This window comes from Dermochelys coriacea, chromosome 22 (assembly GCF_009764565.3).
Source record: "Dermochelys coriacea isolate rDerCor1 chromosome 22, rDerCor1.pri.v4, whole genome shotgun sequence".
Classification (NCBI taxonomy): Eukaryota; Metazoa; Chordata; order Testudines; family Dermochelyidae; genus Dermochelys; species Dermochelys coriacea.
Window position 1 is genome coordinate 17,964,227 of NC_050089.1, and position 17,283 is coordinate 17,981,509.

A 17,283-nucleotide genomic window follows, 5' to 3' on the forward strand; every position below is an offset into this window, starting at 1 on the left:
CTCTTGTCTTACCACATCCATATGGGAGTCTCTTGGGAGACAAGGAAGGAGAATGGGAACTGGGCCATGCACCATTGCAGAAGGCAAGTTGTAGAAGAGGGGAGAATGCTTGGGAAAGGGTGTGGATGTCTCCTTGACCGTTCACCAACCAATCTGAATGGGCAGGGTGACTTGTTTCTTACCCAGAGAGAGTAGTAGTCTGTTTTATTTTGTTGTGACGGTAGGTCTACTTTGCTTTTCAGTTGCAATTTATCTGATGTGAAAGGTTTAAGTTTCTTGTTCTGCGACTTGCACTGTTTGACAGGTGCCTATGTTCAGATAGTCTTTTCACAGATAAATATTTTTAAATGGCACTTTGTATTCTACAAAACAAAATGCCGTTGCTTCCTTAATTCTTCAGCGTGGCGTGCAGACAGCGTATGGGCCTGTAACTCTTCTAAATGGCAGTGCCAGTGGCACTGGCAATCAATGAATATAGTGTGTAGACAGGACACGGGGTTCTTTATCGACTTGTCCAACCCTGGTCCGAGCAGGCTTGTAACAAAAGGCTGTACATCACAGCCTTATATCATCAGTACCTTCAGCAGAACTGCACTATAGCCATAGTGTGCTTGCTGCTGTGCTTGCCAGATAATGAATAATTCATGATTTTGTATGTAGAAACCTAAGCGTAGGTGTTTGAAATCGGTGGCGGCACAAAGATGGGAAGGACTTGTGCATGTCACTGATAGTGCTCCCTGGGGTTAGTTCAGCCCTTTTTGTTCCCAGAGATGCACTGCTTACCCTTCCTGCCACAGTGTTAATTTCTTCCAGGACCATAGACATGTTGGTTTACTATCTTCTCTTTTTTCCAGCAGATGAAACCTCAGCTAGCCAAGATGACTCGGATAACAGCGTATCAGAGAGTCTGGATGACTGCGACTACTCTGTGGCTGAGATCAGCCGCTCCTTCCGCTCCCAGCAGGAGCTGTGTGAACAGCTCAACATCAATCACATGATCCAGAGGATCTTCCTCATCACCCTCGACAACAGTGAGTGGGCATACACTGAAGACTTGTGTTACCCACCAGTCCCTCAGGGTTACAAGATTTACTTGGCAAGCACGATAGCTTAGCCATGGGAGTAGTTATGAGAGTGTGTTAGTCTGAGGCAATCTTGGCTCCTGGTGGTTGAGATTAAGTCTGAAGACTCATGTCAGATGTGTGTGCCTGCAGACTGCAGTCGTGATTATTTGTATTACAGTAGCACCCAGACACTAATCAGGACCAGGGCTCCGTTTTGCTAACCTCTATACAAACGCACAGGCAGATGTGGTCTCTGCCCTGAAGAGTTTAGAACCTAATGTTAATTTCTGTTTGTTTTTGCAGTGTTGTGAAAAAATCTGAATAAAACAGGGTGGATGAAAATCAATATTTTTTTTTAAAATAACTGGTTTAAATAAGTTTTTCCTTTAAAAATCAACCCATTTAAAATCTGAATTTAATACAAATATGTTAAGGTCTACATTTATTATAAGCTCTTAAAACATTTAAATAAAAGATAAATATGCTGAATCCATGAGCCTCTATTAAAAACTTTGAGTTAAAGGCTGCTTTTCTATATATATAGATAGATCCATCCCGAATTGCCATTCTAACTTTGGATGCCAAGCTTTATAAATATGGCAAAATAGGTAATGTATTGTATTAAGGGCTTGATCCTGAGGGGGACTTGGGCTGTGCTACTGGGTGTAAAAGACTGACAAAGTTGTCACAGTCTTTGGGACCTGACCTCTGACTCTAGCAGATGCCATCACGTATCTCGTCAGGATCATCCACTGAGCCCACCTTGGTGGTCTCAGACTTATGTTGCATAGCTTCTCTCTACCTGAGAGCTAACTGAATATGCTCAAATTATGAATATTTATGATTCTTCCCATCATTCTTCATTTTTCTAACATACTAAAAATGTATAATTAATAAGAATCTGAAAATTTTAAGCTATATAATTGCTTAAATATATGCATATAGTTATCGTGTACCCTCCTAGGTAGCAAAAAGATGTAACAAATCTAGTGTAAAGGCTCTATTTAGTTGTAAATCAAGGTTTTAATGGTTATACAAGCCAATGAGAATGCACCTTTCTTTAGAAAATAACTGAACTACAAATGGAAAAGTTTGATTAAAATTGATCTAAATTGAGATTTTTCCACTTGGTGATTTAAATCATTCCAGCCTGGAATAAATGTAAAGCTCTAAAATTGAGTTTGTATCATCCCCACTTGGCATGACCATGCAGCTAGGATATAGTTTACATCTTGCTTTCCTAAAGCCCCAGTCGGTGCTGATGTGTTTGCCCCTTGTAAAGTTCACTTGTAGGGATTGGATGGGAAGTGATTTACTTGATCATCAGGGTGATTTATTCGATGTTTCATAGACATATAGGACTGGAAAGGACCTTGAGAAGTCATCAAGTCCAGCCCCCTGTACTGTGGCAGGACCAAATAAATCTAGACCATCCCTCACGGGTGATTGTCCAACCTATTCTTAACTACCCCTATAGTTAGAAAGTTTTTCTTAATATTTAACCTAAATTTCTCATGCTGCAGATTAAGCCCAGTACTAGTTCTCCTACATGCAGTGGACATGGAGAACAATTGATCGCTGTTCCTTTTATAACAGCCCTTCACATATTTGAAAACTGTCATCAGGTCCTTCCTTAATCTTTTTTTCTTGAAACTAAACATGCCCCGTTTTTTTAACCTTTCCCCAGAGGTCAGGTTTTCTAAACCTTTTATCATTTTGTTGCTCTCCTCTGGGCTCTCCCATTTGTCCACATTTTTCCTCAAGTGTGACTCCTAGAAGGGGACATAGTACTTCAGTTGAAGCCTCCCCAGTTCTGAATACAGTGGGACAATTACCTCCGTATCTTGCATCTTAACTGGATGCTCCAGTTAATGCATCCCAGAATATTAGCTTTTTTTGCAACTGCATCATATTATTGATTCATATTCAGTTTGTGATCCACTTTAATCCACAGATCCTTTTCAGCTGTACCACTATCTGTCCAGTTATTCCCCATTTTGTAGTTCTCTGATTTTTTTCCTTCCCAAGTGAAGTATTTTACATTTGTCTTTATTGAATTTCATCTTGTTGATTTCAGATGAATTCTCCTATTTGTCAAGCTCATTTTGAATTTTAATCCTGCCTCCAAAGTGCTTGCAACTCCACCTGTCTTGGTGTCATCTACAGATTTTATATGCATGCTCACCACTCCATTATCTAACTCCTTAATTAAAATATTGAATAATACCAAACTCAGGACTGACCACTGTGGGCCCCCACTAGATGTGCTGTCACAGTTTGACAATGAACTGTTGATAACTACTACAGTCTTTCAACCACTTGTGCACCCATCTTATAAAAATTTCATCTCTAGACCTCATTTCCCTAGTTTGCTTATCAGAATGGTATGTTGGATTTTGTCAGAAGCCTTACTAAAATCAAGATGATCATGTTTACTCCCCCCACCAATCGACTAGGCCAGAAACCCAGGCAAAGAAGGAAATTAGGTTGTCTTGGCGTGATTTGTTTTCGATATCCATGCTGCATATTCCTTATAACTGTAAACATCTTGAGGAGGACACTAATTGGTTGTTAATTTGATCCAGTATATTTCTAGGTGTCAAAGGTTAGGCTGACTGGTCTATAATTCCCCAGGTCCTCTTTGTTCCCCTTTTTAAAGATAGGTATGTTTGCCCTTCTCCAGTCCTCTGGGGGGACATCACCCATCCTCCACGAGTTCTTGAAGATAACTAAGGGTGCCGAGATTGCTTCAGTTAATTCCTTAAGTACCCTAGGAGGAATTTCATCAGGACCTGCTGACTTGAGTACATTTAACTTGTGTATATATTCTTTAACCTGTTCTTTCCCTAGGTTGTTAACATTGTATTGAGCAACTGATCACCATTAACCTTTTCAGTGAAGTCTGAAGCAAAATAGACATTCAGCACTTTAGCCTTCTTGATGTCCTCAATTATGAGCTCTCCTTCCCCATTTAGATGAAGACCTATGGTTTACTCTCATCTCTCTCTTGCTCCTTATGTATTTAAATAACTTCTTATTGCCTTGCATGTCCCTTGCTAGGTGTAACTCATTTTGTGCCTTAGCCTTTCTGATTTTTGTCTCTACTTGCTTGTCCTATTAGCAATTTGTCCATGTTTCCATTTTGTGTAGGATTCTTTTTGGATTTTCAGCCCATTAAAGAGCTCCTGATAGAGCCATATTGCCCTCTTTCTATTCCTCCTGTCTTTCCTTCGCATTGGAAGAGTTGCAATTGTGCCTTTAATATTGTCTCCTTGAGAAACTGGAAACTCTCCTAAACTACTTTATTCCTTAATTTTCTTCCAATGGGACCTTATCTACCAGTTCTCTGAGTTTGTTAAATATTGCTTTTTTGAAGTCCTTATTCTGCTTCTCTCACTTCTTCCTTTCCTTAGAATCATGACATCTATCATTTCATGATCACTTTCACCCAGATGACCTTCCACCTTCAGATTGGCAGCCAATTCCTCCCAGTTGGTCAGAATCAAGTCTAAAATGGCTGTCCCTCTGCTTACTACTTCCACTTTCTGAAACAAAAAGTGTTCCCAAAGGCAGGAAAGAATTTTGCATCTTTCTTGGTGTCATTTGGCTATAGGTGAAGAATGTGATAATCCCAGTGGAAACCAATTATACATTGATTGACTAGCCTGGCATTAAAATACTAGTAGAGCACGCTTTGTTCTTGCAAAGTGAGCTTCTGTATGTATGTGTGAATTGGGAAGTTCGTTCTCTTATGGGGCTGGCTTTAGTGAACATTGGGATATTACAATTATAATGGATTTTTCCCAAGCTAATTCTTAAACAGGATTCTGGTGTGTTCCTGTGTGTTGTGCAGTGGATGTTGTATTGTCGTTTGTGTACCTTTTATAAGGATAATTGGTATATCATGTTCTAGAGTGAAACCTGTTTTTAAGCAATCGTACAAAAACCACTTGCTCAGAGGAGAGAGAATTCTGTTGAACCTTTAGTTAAAAGCTACAGGAAACCTTGTGGCGGAAGGATGGGAATATTTGATAGTTGTTTACAGCAGTTAGCTTCCCTATAGCAGGCAAGGTCCACAGTGCTGAACGCTCTGTCGGTAGGCACATATCTGTGGTGGTTTGTTTAAGGGAATTTGATTTTCCCCAGGTGATCCCAGCATGAAGAGTGGCAATGGAATTCCTGCTCGCTGTGTGTACCTGGAGGAAATGGCTGCAGAACTGGATGAACAAGACTGGCTTGACATGGAAAACATTGAACAGGTAACACCACTTCTCTGTCAACTTGTCTCTTTCAGGTTGGTGTCTGGCAGTCCTGAGCTAAAGAAGGTGCAGCGATTAATAAGCAGGTACCTGATTGCAGAGTATCTCCTCAAAAGTCCAGTCCCAAATGAGTATTTAATGACTCCTATTTAAAGATCAGATCTGCATAAAACATTAATGATCTGGGAGGAGAGCTTAACTTGTGCACATTACTGAGAAACCAGTGTGCTCCGCTCTTTTTTTGTTTTTAGACTAGGCTAACAATAGTCCTTCTTTTGGTAGCCTGCTTTGGGAAGCAGCCGCTGTGCAGAGCCAAACTGGCTGCATTCTGGGCACTGGGAAGGCACTGTGGGTTAGTGTATAAGTGGTTATTCCTCGCCAAATGGAGAAGGTGTTACTAATTTCTGTTCAGGGGTTTTGTTAGCTGAAATTGAGTTTTACTGATGGGGATGGTTTAGTTCTTACAGTGCACAAAAAATCTGACTCTCGGCTACTAACAGTAACTTGAACTCTGCTCTTTCCCTGCACAGCATATTAGAGTTTACCCTTGAGTGCAGACTTGTTCACTCTTGGTCTAATGTGCTGCTGCCTGTGACAACTGGGCTGGAAGTGACTTCAGGCTTATGTGGCTGGAGTGCTTATAGGAAAGGAGGACTTGTGGCACCTTAGAGACTAACAAATTTATTTGAGCATAAGCTTTCGTGAGCTACAGCTCACTTCATCGGATTATAGGGTTTCCTAATACTAGCTCCTCCTAGTGGCTGCAGAGATCTGCTGCCAATGTGGGAGACTGAATGGGAAGATGCAGATTAGGAGTATGGCTAAGGAATGGATAAAATCCCAAGGCCTCTCCCACTCCTCCAGTTTAATTTGCTGTGTCCGCCTTTTGGAAGGTAAGAACGCCTTTGCTTATAACAGTGGGAGTTGGTGGTCCAGTACTCAGCTCTGCCATCATCCACCTCATCAAAACATTGTAAACAGATCCGCTCCTCTAACAGGAGTGTCATGCTAATGCTTGTCAGGTTTGTTTTCAAAGGCAAGGGTTACAGATGCCTATTAGTAAAACTGCTGTAAATTTTGAAGGTGGATGGAGAAGCTGTTGGCCTAGCAGATTGGAAAAAGTCTGAGAACCCCTGGGCTAGCATTGAGCTCTTTTTATTTTTCAGTAGGGAAGGAAAGCCTAATGGGCAAAAATGAGCCATGATTTGGTGTGGGGTATTTTTTATGGGGTGAAGGAGAAGGGTTGTGACTTTAAACACTTGGGATTGTGTTCAGTGTATGTTTAATTGTGTGTCTAGGCACTCTTCACCCGCTTGTTGCTCCAGGAACCAGGAAGTCACCTGATTTACATGACCTCTGTCAGCACACAGAATCTTTCAGCAGATAGAGATGCCGGAGACAAACAGATTTTTCGCTACTTATATGCCTGTTTCCAGAGAGCAAAGGAAGAGGTAGGTAGGCAGCCTTGGGAAGGGGAAGTAGCATCGTATGCGGTCCAATTACTGACCTGAAATGAGCAAGTTGGCAGATTATCCCCTTTACCAGTACACTTCAGGGGACGTCATTCCTTCTGTCTCAATTTCTCTTTCCATGCAGATAACCAAAGTGCCAGAGAACCTGCTGCCCTTTGCGGTTCGCTGCAGGAATCTGACTGTGTCGAACACTCGCACTGTTCTCCTCACCTCCGAGATCTATGTGAACCAGAATGTCTATGAGCAGCTGGTGGACCTGATGCTGGAGGCATTGAGAGGAGCATGTAAGTTTATAACTACACCTTTCTCCTGGTGGGTTAGTAATTATCCTCAGATGACCAAATATTATTGCTTTTTCTTTCCACTTTATAACAAGAACATCAAACCCAACTACTCGGTTATTTAAGATCCAAACTTGACATTCAGAATCAAATGAGCCATGTAAGCAGTAGATAGTCTTAGAGAAATGCCTAAAGTAATAGGGCAAGTTTGGTGGCCTTAGGAAAACTCAAGGTCTTGTGTAAAGGTGAAAGTAAATCAGTTGATGCTAGCAAACAGACTAACCCCACTAATAGAAGACTGTGGTGAGTGCAAAGCTGACTGAACCGTATTTTACCCTTTGAGGATCTGGACATTTTGTTAACTCTTTATCTTGTATATTTTCATAAACATAATGGGTAAAATCCTGGTGCCCTTGAAATCGAAGGGAGTTTATCTATTGACTTGAATGGGGCCAGGATTTCACCTACTGTAAATAACAGATCTGATATAATGTACAAATTAAAATCCAAACTTATAAGTTACCTCAGGGGCAAGAAGTAAGAATAAGCTCTTTAGAAATCTTGGAAGAGGAGCATCTGACCATGTCAGGAACCTTAACTAATAGGTCAATCCCTAGAGTTTAAAATAACTTTTGAACAGGAGGGAGTAGAGCCAGAAATGGGATGGAGCCTGTGAACAGCTCAGTTCTTTTCAACACAAAGTGTAGGGGAAATTGCCATCTGCTTTCTTGGTTTTCTGTCTCACTGGAGAAGTTAACACTTTGGGCCAAAGTGCAGTCCATCGATACCAGTCACCCAGGGCCCATCCTGGGGTCCACTGAATATTTATGGGATTGGTGCTGGGAGGAGAACTAGTCTATGAGAGTCTCTCCCTCTCTAACAAAGTATTCTGCAGAATAAAATGCTGAGACCCCCTCTTTTATAAGGGATTTAAAATCTATGGGGAAGTTCAAGTACCTTTATTTAGTGTCCTTATCCCATCTGAAAACACAACTATGTCCACTTGGCAGGAGGAAAATGTGTCTACTGATAAGAAGGTTTCTAATGTTCTTGTCAAGCACAATTGGTTCTACTTAAAATGTGTTGGCAATACTTGTTTCTTGATTTAATTTATCCCTAAGTAGTCAGTATCTCAGGAGTCTCTAGATATGGATTTGCTAAAGCATGAGCTAACCCATGCAGACCCCCAGAACTTGCTGTACGCATGACCTGCCATCCTGCTATGGCTGGTATTTGACAATGTGGTGTTGCCTAATTGGCTGCTGGTGAGGGATTATATAACGAGATGAGCCTGAAGTGTTAATGGGCTGAAGCCACTAAAAATACTTTGAATATTTCTGTTAAATGTTTTTCTACCCCCACCCTTTACTTTTTTTATTAGACTTTGAAGATGTGACTGAGTTTCTTGAGGAGGTCATAGAAGCCTTGACGATGGATGAGGAAGTTCGGACATTTGGGGAGGTCATGGTTCCTGTGTTTGATATTCTGTTGGGCAGAATCAAAGATCTGGACCTTTGTCAGATCCTGCTGTACACGTATCTGGATATGCTCCTCTATTTCACAAGACAGAAAAATATAGCACGGGTAAGTGTGTGTTAGTTCTGGTGATAAGTGCCAGCTGTCCGGTGAAAAGTGCCAGCTGTCCACTGGAAAAGTGCTACATACGCAGCTGCAGGGCAAATTCTGTCCACACTATCCCACTAATATGCTTCTGCCATTACCCAGAAAGACTACCTCTACATAAGAGAGTAATTCACTTTCTGTGGCACTTTGACCTTTAGCCTTGCTGATGAGCTTCCCAACAAGGAGAGCAACTGAATTCGTCCACAGGCTGCTGGGTCTGATGTAGATGTACCTTCCTGTGCAATGGCTAATGGCTTTTGCTCTGGCTTTGTTACTAAATGACAGGTTGGATATGTGCCGGGCTCACATTCTGCTCTGATGAATGTGCGCTCTCAGTAAAGTGTGTTGCTATGATCCATGCATTCCAGCTGTAGTAAAGGGATTGTGTATTGGCTGCATGCAGCATGCTACGTGAGTCACAAATTATGTATTTATCTTTATCCTCTATGATAAAAAACAAAAGAGTGAAATAATTTGTTCCCACGTTCCTTCTCTAACTACTCTAAGCTACTCCTACTGTTCTCTGACCACTCCCAAATCAACAGGTTCTCTTCGTACTTTTATGAACAATAGCATGCACATTTTCTGTCTTTAGGTTTTTGTAGACTACATTCAACCAAAGGACCCCACCAATGGGCAGATGTATCAGAAGACCCTGCTAGGAGTCATCTTGAGCATCTCCTGCTTGCTAAAGACCCCAGGCGTAGTGGAGAATCATGGATACTTTCTGAATCCATCCCGATCCAGTCCACAAGAGATCAAAGTGCAGGAGTCCAACATTCATCAGGTTAAGCTGAAGTGTATCAGTGCCACTATCTAATACTGAACCACAGTGTGTGTTCCTAAGGAAAGGAAGCCTTGTAATGGGTTACAGCGTATGACTTGTGCTCAGAAGATCTGGGTTCTATTCCAGGCTTGCCACAGGGTTGCTGTATGACCTAGGCAAGTCACTCCACCTCGGTGTGCTGTGATGCTGTTTCCCACCTGTACAATGAGGATAGCACAGGCCTCACAGGGTGTTGAGAGAATAACTCCATGGATGTGGGTAAAATGCTTTGGATTGCTCAGATGGAAGGTGCTGCAGAAGTGCAAAATCTTAAACAACTTTCTAGACATTTATGAATGAAGCATCACAAACCCTGGAAGATAGCTGTAATCCCCGTTCTGCAGGTGAGAAAACTCAAGCACAAAGGTTCCCCATCGAGAGCCTGGCAGATCCAGGAGCAGAACCCAGATCACCTGGCTCCCAGGCACATGCCCTACCACAAGACCATCTTTCCACCCAGTGACCTGTAAAGAACTTTGTTTTTACTTTCCATTGAAACAATTCATTATATCTCTTTAAGTGTCATCCTTGCTTTTTGCTGTTGGCTTCAGGATTGCTCTGTTCATCACACATTTCTGACAGGAGACACTGGTAAGGGAGCGTAGGAGCTATACCTAAGCACCTATGGGTATGTCTGCACTCCAGCTGGGAGCATGCTTCCCAGCGTGGGGTCAGCAGACTCGCACTAACTCCCCTCGAGCTAGCACACTAAAAATAGTCATGTGAACCCACAACTCAGGCTAGCCACCTGAGCTTAGACCCAGGGAGCAGGCAGGTTTGGACTTGGGCTGCTAGCCCATGTCACTGCCCAGGCAGCAATGTCCCACACTGCTATTTTTAGCATGCTAGCTGGAGCAGAGCTCCCATGAGTCTGTCTAGCCAGGCTGGGAGGCTAGCTCCCAGAGGCAGGGTAAGCAGGCCCTAAGGGATTTTCCAGAAGATTAGGATGACCTGTTGACTCTCAGACCAACCTTGGAAAGTGTAAGTGAAATGGGCCTTTTTCAAAAATGCCTTCAATGATGGACTGGGTTTATTTTATTTTTATTTTTTTGTAACAGTTTATGGCCCAGTTCCATGAGAAAATCTACCAGATGCTGAAGAACCTGTTACAGCTGTCTCCAGAGACCAAACACAGGATTCTTTCCTGGCTTGGAAACTGTCTCCATGCCAATGCAGGCCGTACCAAAATCTGGGCTAACCAGATGCCAGAGATCTTCTTCCAGATGTATGCCTCAGATGCCTTCTTTATGAATCTAGGAGCTGCCCTCCTGAAACTGTGCCAGCCATTCTGTAAACCCAGATCTCCTAGACTTCTCACCTTCGATCCCACCTACTGTGCCCTGAAAGAGCTGAATGAAGAGGAGAGGAGAAGTAAGAACGTGCATATGAAAGGTAGGTATGCTAGAAATGTTATGCTTGCCTTGTGTTGCATTTGCTTCCATTTGGGCTCGAAAGCACTCAGGCTTCCCTACAACACTATACCTCATGCCTCTCCAGGAGGAAAAGGAGGCAACAGATTAGCTGGGCAGTGGGGAAGGAGTAAAGGAGAAGCTGAAAAAAGTTAAAATATCACCCACACCAAGTCAGGTCTTTCTGACTGTGCTGAAGTCCCCTTCCCGACCCAGCGGGGCAGGATTAACTCACTGGTGCTTTTAATTTCTTTAAGGCTTGGAAAAAGAAACCTGTTTGATTCCAGCTGTGACTGAGAAGGAGCCAGAGTTTGCCCACAGCTACAATCTGGTGACCGAGAACTTAGTCTTGACACAGTATACGCTCCACTTAGGATTTCACAGGTAACTCCTCTGCTAGCCTTGTAAGTCCAGGAAGTGGTGGTTATAAACAGTGTTGATAACAGGGAAAGTGCCACACAAACCTTTATTTCTTATGGATTATATTTTAAACCGGGGTGTCTGCAGGCTTGTGGGAGAGAGTCTTTTGCCTAGGCTCAGGTAAGATCTGGTGGTCTCAAATAACAGAAGAATGCTAAAATCATAAGGGCAATGTGTGTTTTTAGTACCACTTGTATCCATTCAGTATTTAAAAAATAAATAAAGTCACTAGTCAGAAATACTCCTGAACAGTATCCTCCCAGTATCTGAGGCCCAGTGCTGTTATGCCTGTTCTTCTGACTGTGCTGATGACACCCGAGTTCCAGACGATGGATAAATTCAGCCTGGGGTTTATTTCACTTGTGCTCAAATACAAGCTAACAAGCCCAATAACCAGGCATTATCTTTGGGACGACTGAAGAGTTGGACCCTTGGTTTGACTTTGATCATGTCTGGTTCATGGGCTTGTTACCTTTCATTATCGTTTTCATTTAGATGCTGATCTTTCCCTAGAAGAGAAAAGGCCCATGTCTCCTGTCCTGGACATCGTCACAGTCTCAGGATACTTGTACTCTGTAGAATATTTGAATTGCCGTAGTGAGTGGGTTTGATTTTAAGCAGGTTAGGAAGATAACTGGCTGCTCTTCTCAGGAAGTGGTCTGCTGGACACTAAAATGTATTATTCCCTTAGCCTCCTACTGTGAATTGTTGCTGGGATACTGTGAGGTCACCAATGATCCAAGCATACTCACCTTCTGTGTGGTTTATTTTCTAAATATAGAAATAGCCGAAAAAGTTACGCAAATAGCTTTGTTGCTGGGAAATTGAAAACGTATGCAAGGCAACATCACCACATTACCTAGAAAATCCCTGACTTTGGTAATCCTGAGGATTTACAACTGCATAGGCCAAGCTAGCCATCTGGTGCAGTTAGCACTGGTGGATCACCAGATTTTTTCATTCTGCAGACCAGATTGTAAGAGAGCTCCTTTTCTGGAACTGAACCCTCCCAATCTCTCACTGAGTGATTCTGATAGTATTCCATTCAGCAGACCACCAGACAGGATTATTCATGGGGGATAGTTTGAGGACAGTGCATTAAAATAATGCTCACTCAGTTGCAACCTTCTTTCTGCTTATTCAGATGGAATGGAGCAGTTTCTAAAGCGGGTTCTGTGCCCTGCTTTTTTTCTGCCCTCTCAGCTGCTTCTGCCAGCTGCACAACATCACTCAGTGTTACACAAGCAGGGTAAAAGTGGGTGCACATTTATGTGGGCAATCTGTACTAAATCAATTGTCATCTAGTCTCTGGTATTCTCATTTTTGTTTTGTGGGCAGGTTGCATGATCAGATGGTAAAGATAAACCAAAGCCTTCACCGGCTGCAAGTAGCCTGGCGAGAGGCTCAACAAAGTTCTAGCCCTGCAACAGACAGTCTGCGGGAGCAGTTTGAACGCCTGATGACTGTCTATCTCTCCACCAAAACATCCGTGACTGAGCCACAGATGCTACAGAACTGCCTGAATTTGCAGGTGTCCCTGGCAGTTCTCCTGGTCCAGCTGGCTGTAGGAAATCGAGGGACTGAGCCTATAGACCTGACATTCCCTTTGTCAGAGGTGGAGCACAGTGCACTGGCTTACGTACCAGGTGAATGAGATCACTCAAGATCACTGCTTTTCATTAAGACAAACGCACCTTTAAAGGGAGAGGGCCAAGCAACTTCTCATCTTAAAATTACTTTAGTATCCTTTTCAGTTTGCATTATGTATACAGTATATGGCCTGATTCTTTCAGAGGTGCTGAGCACCTGCATTTTGCAGGAACTCAACACCTTGCAAAATCAGGGCTGTAGGACCTGTACAGAAACAATGTGAAGTTCTGCTCCAAAATTCAAGAGTACGGATGACAAATTGATAAGCATCATAGAAATGACTGAGAGTATAAACTTGTGATTCTGAACAGATTGTGCAAGCTAAGCCAGGTTGGGGCTGGATGTGGGCTGCCATGGGAATTGTCCATGGAAATTCTGAGTTTTTTCCAGGAAGTGATGTGATGTTGGTGTTCCAGTAGATAGCACTGTTCTGCCTCAGCTCTGAACCAACATCCATGTTTGTTGACAGGAGTCACTGTACTGGTGGAAGTGCTGTCTTTCAGATAAGACAAACTAAGGTCATGGCCCCTTTTAAAAGAATCAGATCCTTTCTGTAGGAACTGAAGTGTCCAATCCCAATGTCCTGCCTAATTCCAATTTAGGCAGAATGTAATTACTCATCTAACATTTCCCCTGCAGTTTCAATTGGATATGGATCCTTCAGCTGTGGTTTACTGTTATGTACTGCTAAATAGCTGCCAAGTTTCACCCCCAAAGGTAACTTGCCTCCATATTGGGATGAAGTGATCTCCATGTACAGTAAATTGTATCAATTTGAGGATTCTTTAGAATTTGTATTTTTTGGTAAATGCAAGCTGTTCCTGTTAGGTCTAGGGATACAGTTTTTACAGGCTGTGTTGGCATCCTCAATAATTGCTTCATTTGTTCATTGGCATTAAACAACCATGTTAATTTTAATCACCATTAGAAGCACTGGGAGGAATCGTACAGGGAAGGATAGAAAAGAGTGCCTGAAGGAACTTCCTAAGAAGACACTAATATTTATGACTTCTGTTCACAGAATTCTTTGCTGATAATTTGGGTGATTTCTTCATTTTCCTGCGGCGTTTTGCTGATGACATCTTGGAGACTTCTGCAGACTCTCTGGAGCACATCTTTCACTTTGTTACTGTTTTCACGGGTGATGTAGAGAGGTAGATAAGTTTCCAGCCCTTTGTCCTTTTACACTTACTGCAAAGCATCCAGAGAGAGAGAGAGAGAGAAACAAGTAAAAATCATAAAGGGCGTCTTGAGGTTTGATGTAAACGTTAATGACTCAGCTGATCTACCGGGGGATAGCCAAGAATTCCACCCACGAGAGGCATAATAAGCAAAGAACTTTACCCCAAAGCACTTGGGCTTCGTGTAAGACACAAATGGGAGTTCAGCATCTAGTTCCTTGTTAAAGCCAAATAACTGTAATGTTGGAAGCCTAGCTAGTTACAGCTGGTTGTTAGTGAACTTCAAGTAACAATGGAATGCCTGGCACTTGCATTTCCATTAAATGTTGTTCCCCGGTCTTCCCCATGTGTCCCCTGAAGGAGGAAGCTGAAGTGCGTTCCCCAAAATTGTTTTCACAACTGGGTTTTTTATATTTGTGTCAAAAAAAGAAAGGAATTTTGACAGCATTTACAGTTGTAGGGAAGAGTGGTGGGGCATCAGGAGAGGTAGTCTGGTTTATCACTGCTGCAGAAGCAAGTGGGTGTGTGTACAATAGTGTGTTTACATGTAACAGATGGAGATGTGCTGATCTCATCTATCTGAAAAGCACCTGAAAAATACTTCCTTTTGTTATTCTACTACTAATATGGTGCCTCAGACAAGGAAACGAATGGGTATTGTGTGTGTACAGCCGAACTTGGTCTTTAGTGAGCACCACTTGTGATTGTTTGGCTATGGATCAAAAATTACGTTCCAGAATCCATTGGTGCTAATGTGTTTGCCCCTCATGTACACTGATCACTGGGGTTTTTGATTATAAGGGTCAGACTGAAAGAAATTTCAAACCAGACTTTTATTTCCAAAGACAGGAAATAATTTTGCACCTTTTTGTTGTTGTTCAGCTGCAGATAAAGAACATTACAACTAAGGGCCAGGCCAGTTAGAGAGAGTTATAACCTTAGTGACCTGCTGGGGCACTAGGGGACAGATGTTCAGAAATGAGCACTTGCAATTCCAGGTTAATTCACTGGGAGCTGCAGGTGCTCAGCACCTTTGAAAACCAGGCCCCACGTACCCAGTAGAACTTGTGCTGTCTTTGAAAAAATGGAGATTTTGCTTTATGTTCATGTCTGATTTGGGAAATTTCCTGTTTTATGCAATTGGATGTTTGGCTAATGATCAAAACAGGGGTTGTCTAGATTGGTCTATCTTAGTTGTTTCTGAGACATCTGTTGCCTTGGTGTTCGTTGCCTCAACACTGAACAAAATTATGACCAGCATTATTGATCCTTGTGGTAAGGTATCATTGTGTACACTGTGTTCATGCTATTCATTTGTTAATATTTGTGTGTGCACAATTTCTTCATGGCAACAACAGGAGCAGGTAAACTCCATCTTCTCCTTGGGGTGCTATTTGCAACTGCCCAGCATGGGAGTTGGGAGAGCTGGGGTCTGTTCCCACTTCTTTCCCTGACTCACTCTGCAGTTTTGGACAGGTCACTAAACCCCTGTGCCCCACCTCTATAATGGGGACAATAATGCTTACCCACCCTTGCTGAATGCTCTCAGATGTATTGGTAAGAGCACTCTGTAAGTTCAAAGTACTTCTGCTGTTATATAAATAGGAGACGGAAGCATTAGATAGGTTCAGCACATAGCTGATATAACAGAATGTTTGCCACCAAAATACATTTGGGCTAGGGCAGAAGAACCACAACTGATGAGCAAACACAAACGTGTAGTAGTATGCATCACTGAGAGAATGTTCTAGGAGGGGTGAGGCCAAAAGCTTCAACCTTCACTCCCTTTGTAACCTTTCTTTTCTGAGGTTTAACCCCTAGTGACTGAGAATGACCATGGCCTGCCGTTAGGAATGCAAGTGATAGGTCAGGTGCTTTCAGTTATGTCAGAAGTTTGGCTGCACAAGTGTAGTGGTGTTAACCAGTCCTGCCCCATGTGGATGACCACAATCTTTGGGATTCTCTTTGGTCAGTCAAATTCCCCTTTTGCTCTAAACTACCCTATTATATCTGTTTTTCTTTTCCAGGATGAAGAATCCTCACCTGCGAGCCAAGCTGGCAGAAGTGCTGGAAGCAGTGATGCCTCACTTAGATCAAGTCCAGAACCCTCTTGTCTCCAGCATGTTCCATCGTGAGCGAGTGTTCTGCTCCTACCAGCACGCTACTCATCTTGCAGAGGCACTCATCAAGGTCTTTGTGGATATTGAGTTTACAGGTAAACGGGGAAGGGGAGGGATTTGTCTCTTACCCTGAGAAGAATCTGTGGGAGGATGTCTGCAGGCTTTGACATACCTTGTTCTATTGACAGTGGTGCACCAAACCTAATCTATTCAGGCTTGGTCAAATCCATTAGACAGATGGCGCTTTAGCAAAAATGCAGCTATTTTGAATTGCTGATACGTGCAAAACTGCAACATATCAGGAAAACAGATGCTCTGGAAAGCTACATTTCATGGTCTAATCAGGTCTATTAACGTATTTATCTAGCCGTGCCCACTAGGGGTTCCATCCTGCTCCTATTGAAGACACCAAAACTCACATTGGTTTCAGCATGAGCCTGTTCAGCTAAGGGGGAAACAAGCACATTTCCATATTCACAGACCATCCATAGGTGGCTTTTCTCAGAGGCCCCTCCTAGACACGTTTGTATTCTGACTGCCCTACATCCCAGCCACCGTCCTAGCCAGGATTCTCTTCTCCCTCCATGATCACCTCCATCAGAGAGGGAGAGTCACTAGGGTGCAAGGAGAGGTGCTCCCCCTTCCTCTCACAACCGGAGTCTAAGAATGCTGCCTCCACAGCATTTCTGGCCCCTGCTTCCTGGATCTGGGACTCTGCATTCCACTGGCCCTTGCACACCAATTGTGTGCCCTGACATTGTGCTCTAATGGAATTATCATTTATTCAGAGTCCTCATCCCTACGAGGTATCCAGCAGCTCAGTAGAGTGAATCAGCACTGCTTGCCTTATGTGCTTAACGGTTAATCCAGCTCCCAGTGAAATCAGGGATAGCTTTGCTACTGATGTCCATAGGAACAGGATCGAGCCCTTTTTTCTGCTGGGGGATGATTGATGCTGAGTGCTTCAACTTGGTTACT

The 17,283-nt window shown here is 42.9% G+C and overlaps 1 protein-coding gene across 5 annotated transcripts in view; it reads left to right on the top strand.

The window, feature by feature from the left end:
* The window catches only part of UBE4A (ubiquitination factor E4A), a 30,195-nt gene that overhangs the window by 4,448 nt on the left and 8,464 nt on the right, over positions 1-17,283 (top strand). For 3 of the 5 annotated variants that reach the window (XM_038380759.2, XM_043500868.1, XM_038380760.2), the window contains exons 3-13: positions 855-1,031; positions 5,211-5,323; positions 6,622-6,774; positions 6,920-7,079; positions 8,458-8,660; positions 9,295-9,486; positions 10,584-10,917; positions 11,192-11,318; positions 12,693-13,000; positions 14,026-14,158; positions 16,213-16,400. In XM_038380759.2, coding sequence (XP_038236687.1) covers positions 855-1,031; positions 5,211-5,323; positions 6,622-6,774; positions 6,920-7,079; positions 8,458-8,660; positions 9,295-9,486; positions 10,584-10,917; positions 11,192-11,318; positions 12,693-13,000; positions 14,026-14,158; positions 16,213-16,400 — 2,088 coding nt within the window. The remainder of the gene's footprint in view (positions 1-854; positions 1,032-5,210; positions 5,324-6,621; positions 6,775-6,919; positions 7,080-8,457; positions 8,661-9,294; positions 9,487-10,583; positions 10,918-11,191; positions 11,319-12,692; positions 13,001-14,025; positions 14,159-16,212; positions 16,401-17,283) is intronic. The other 2 variants (XM_038380762.2, XM_043500869.1) reach the window with 1 other exon arrangement.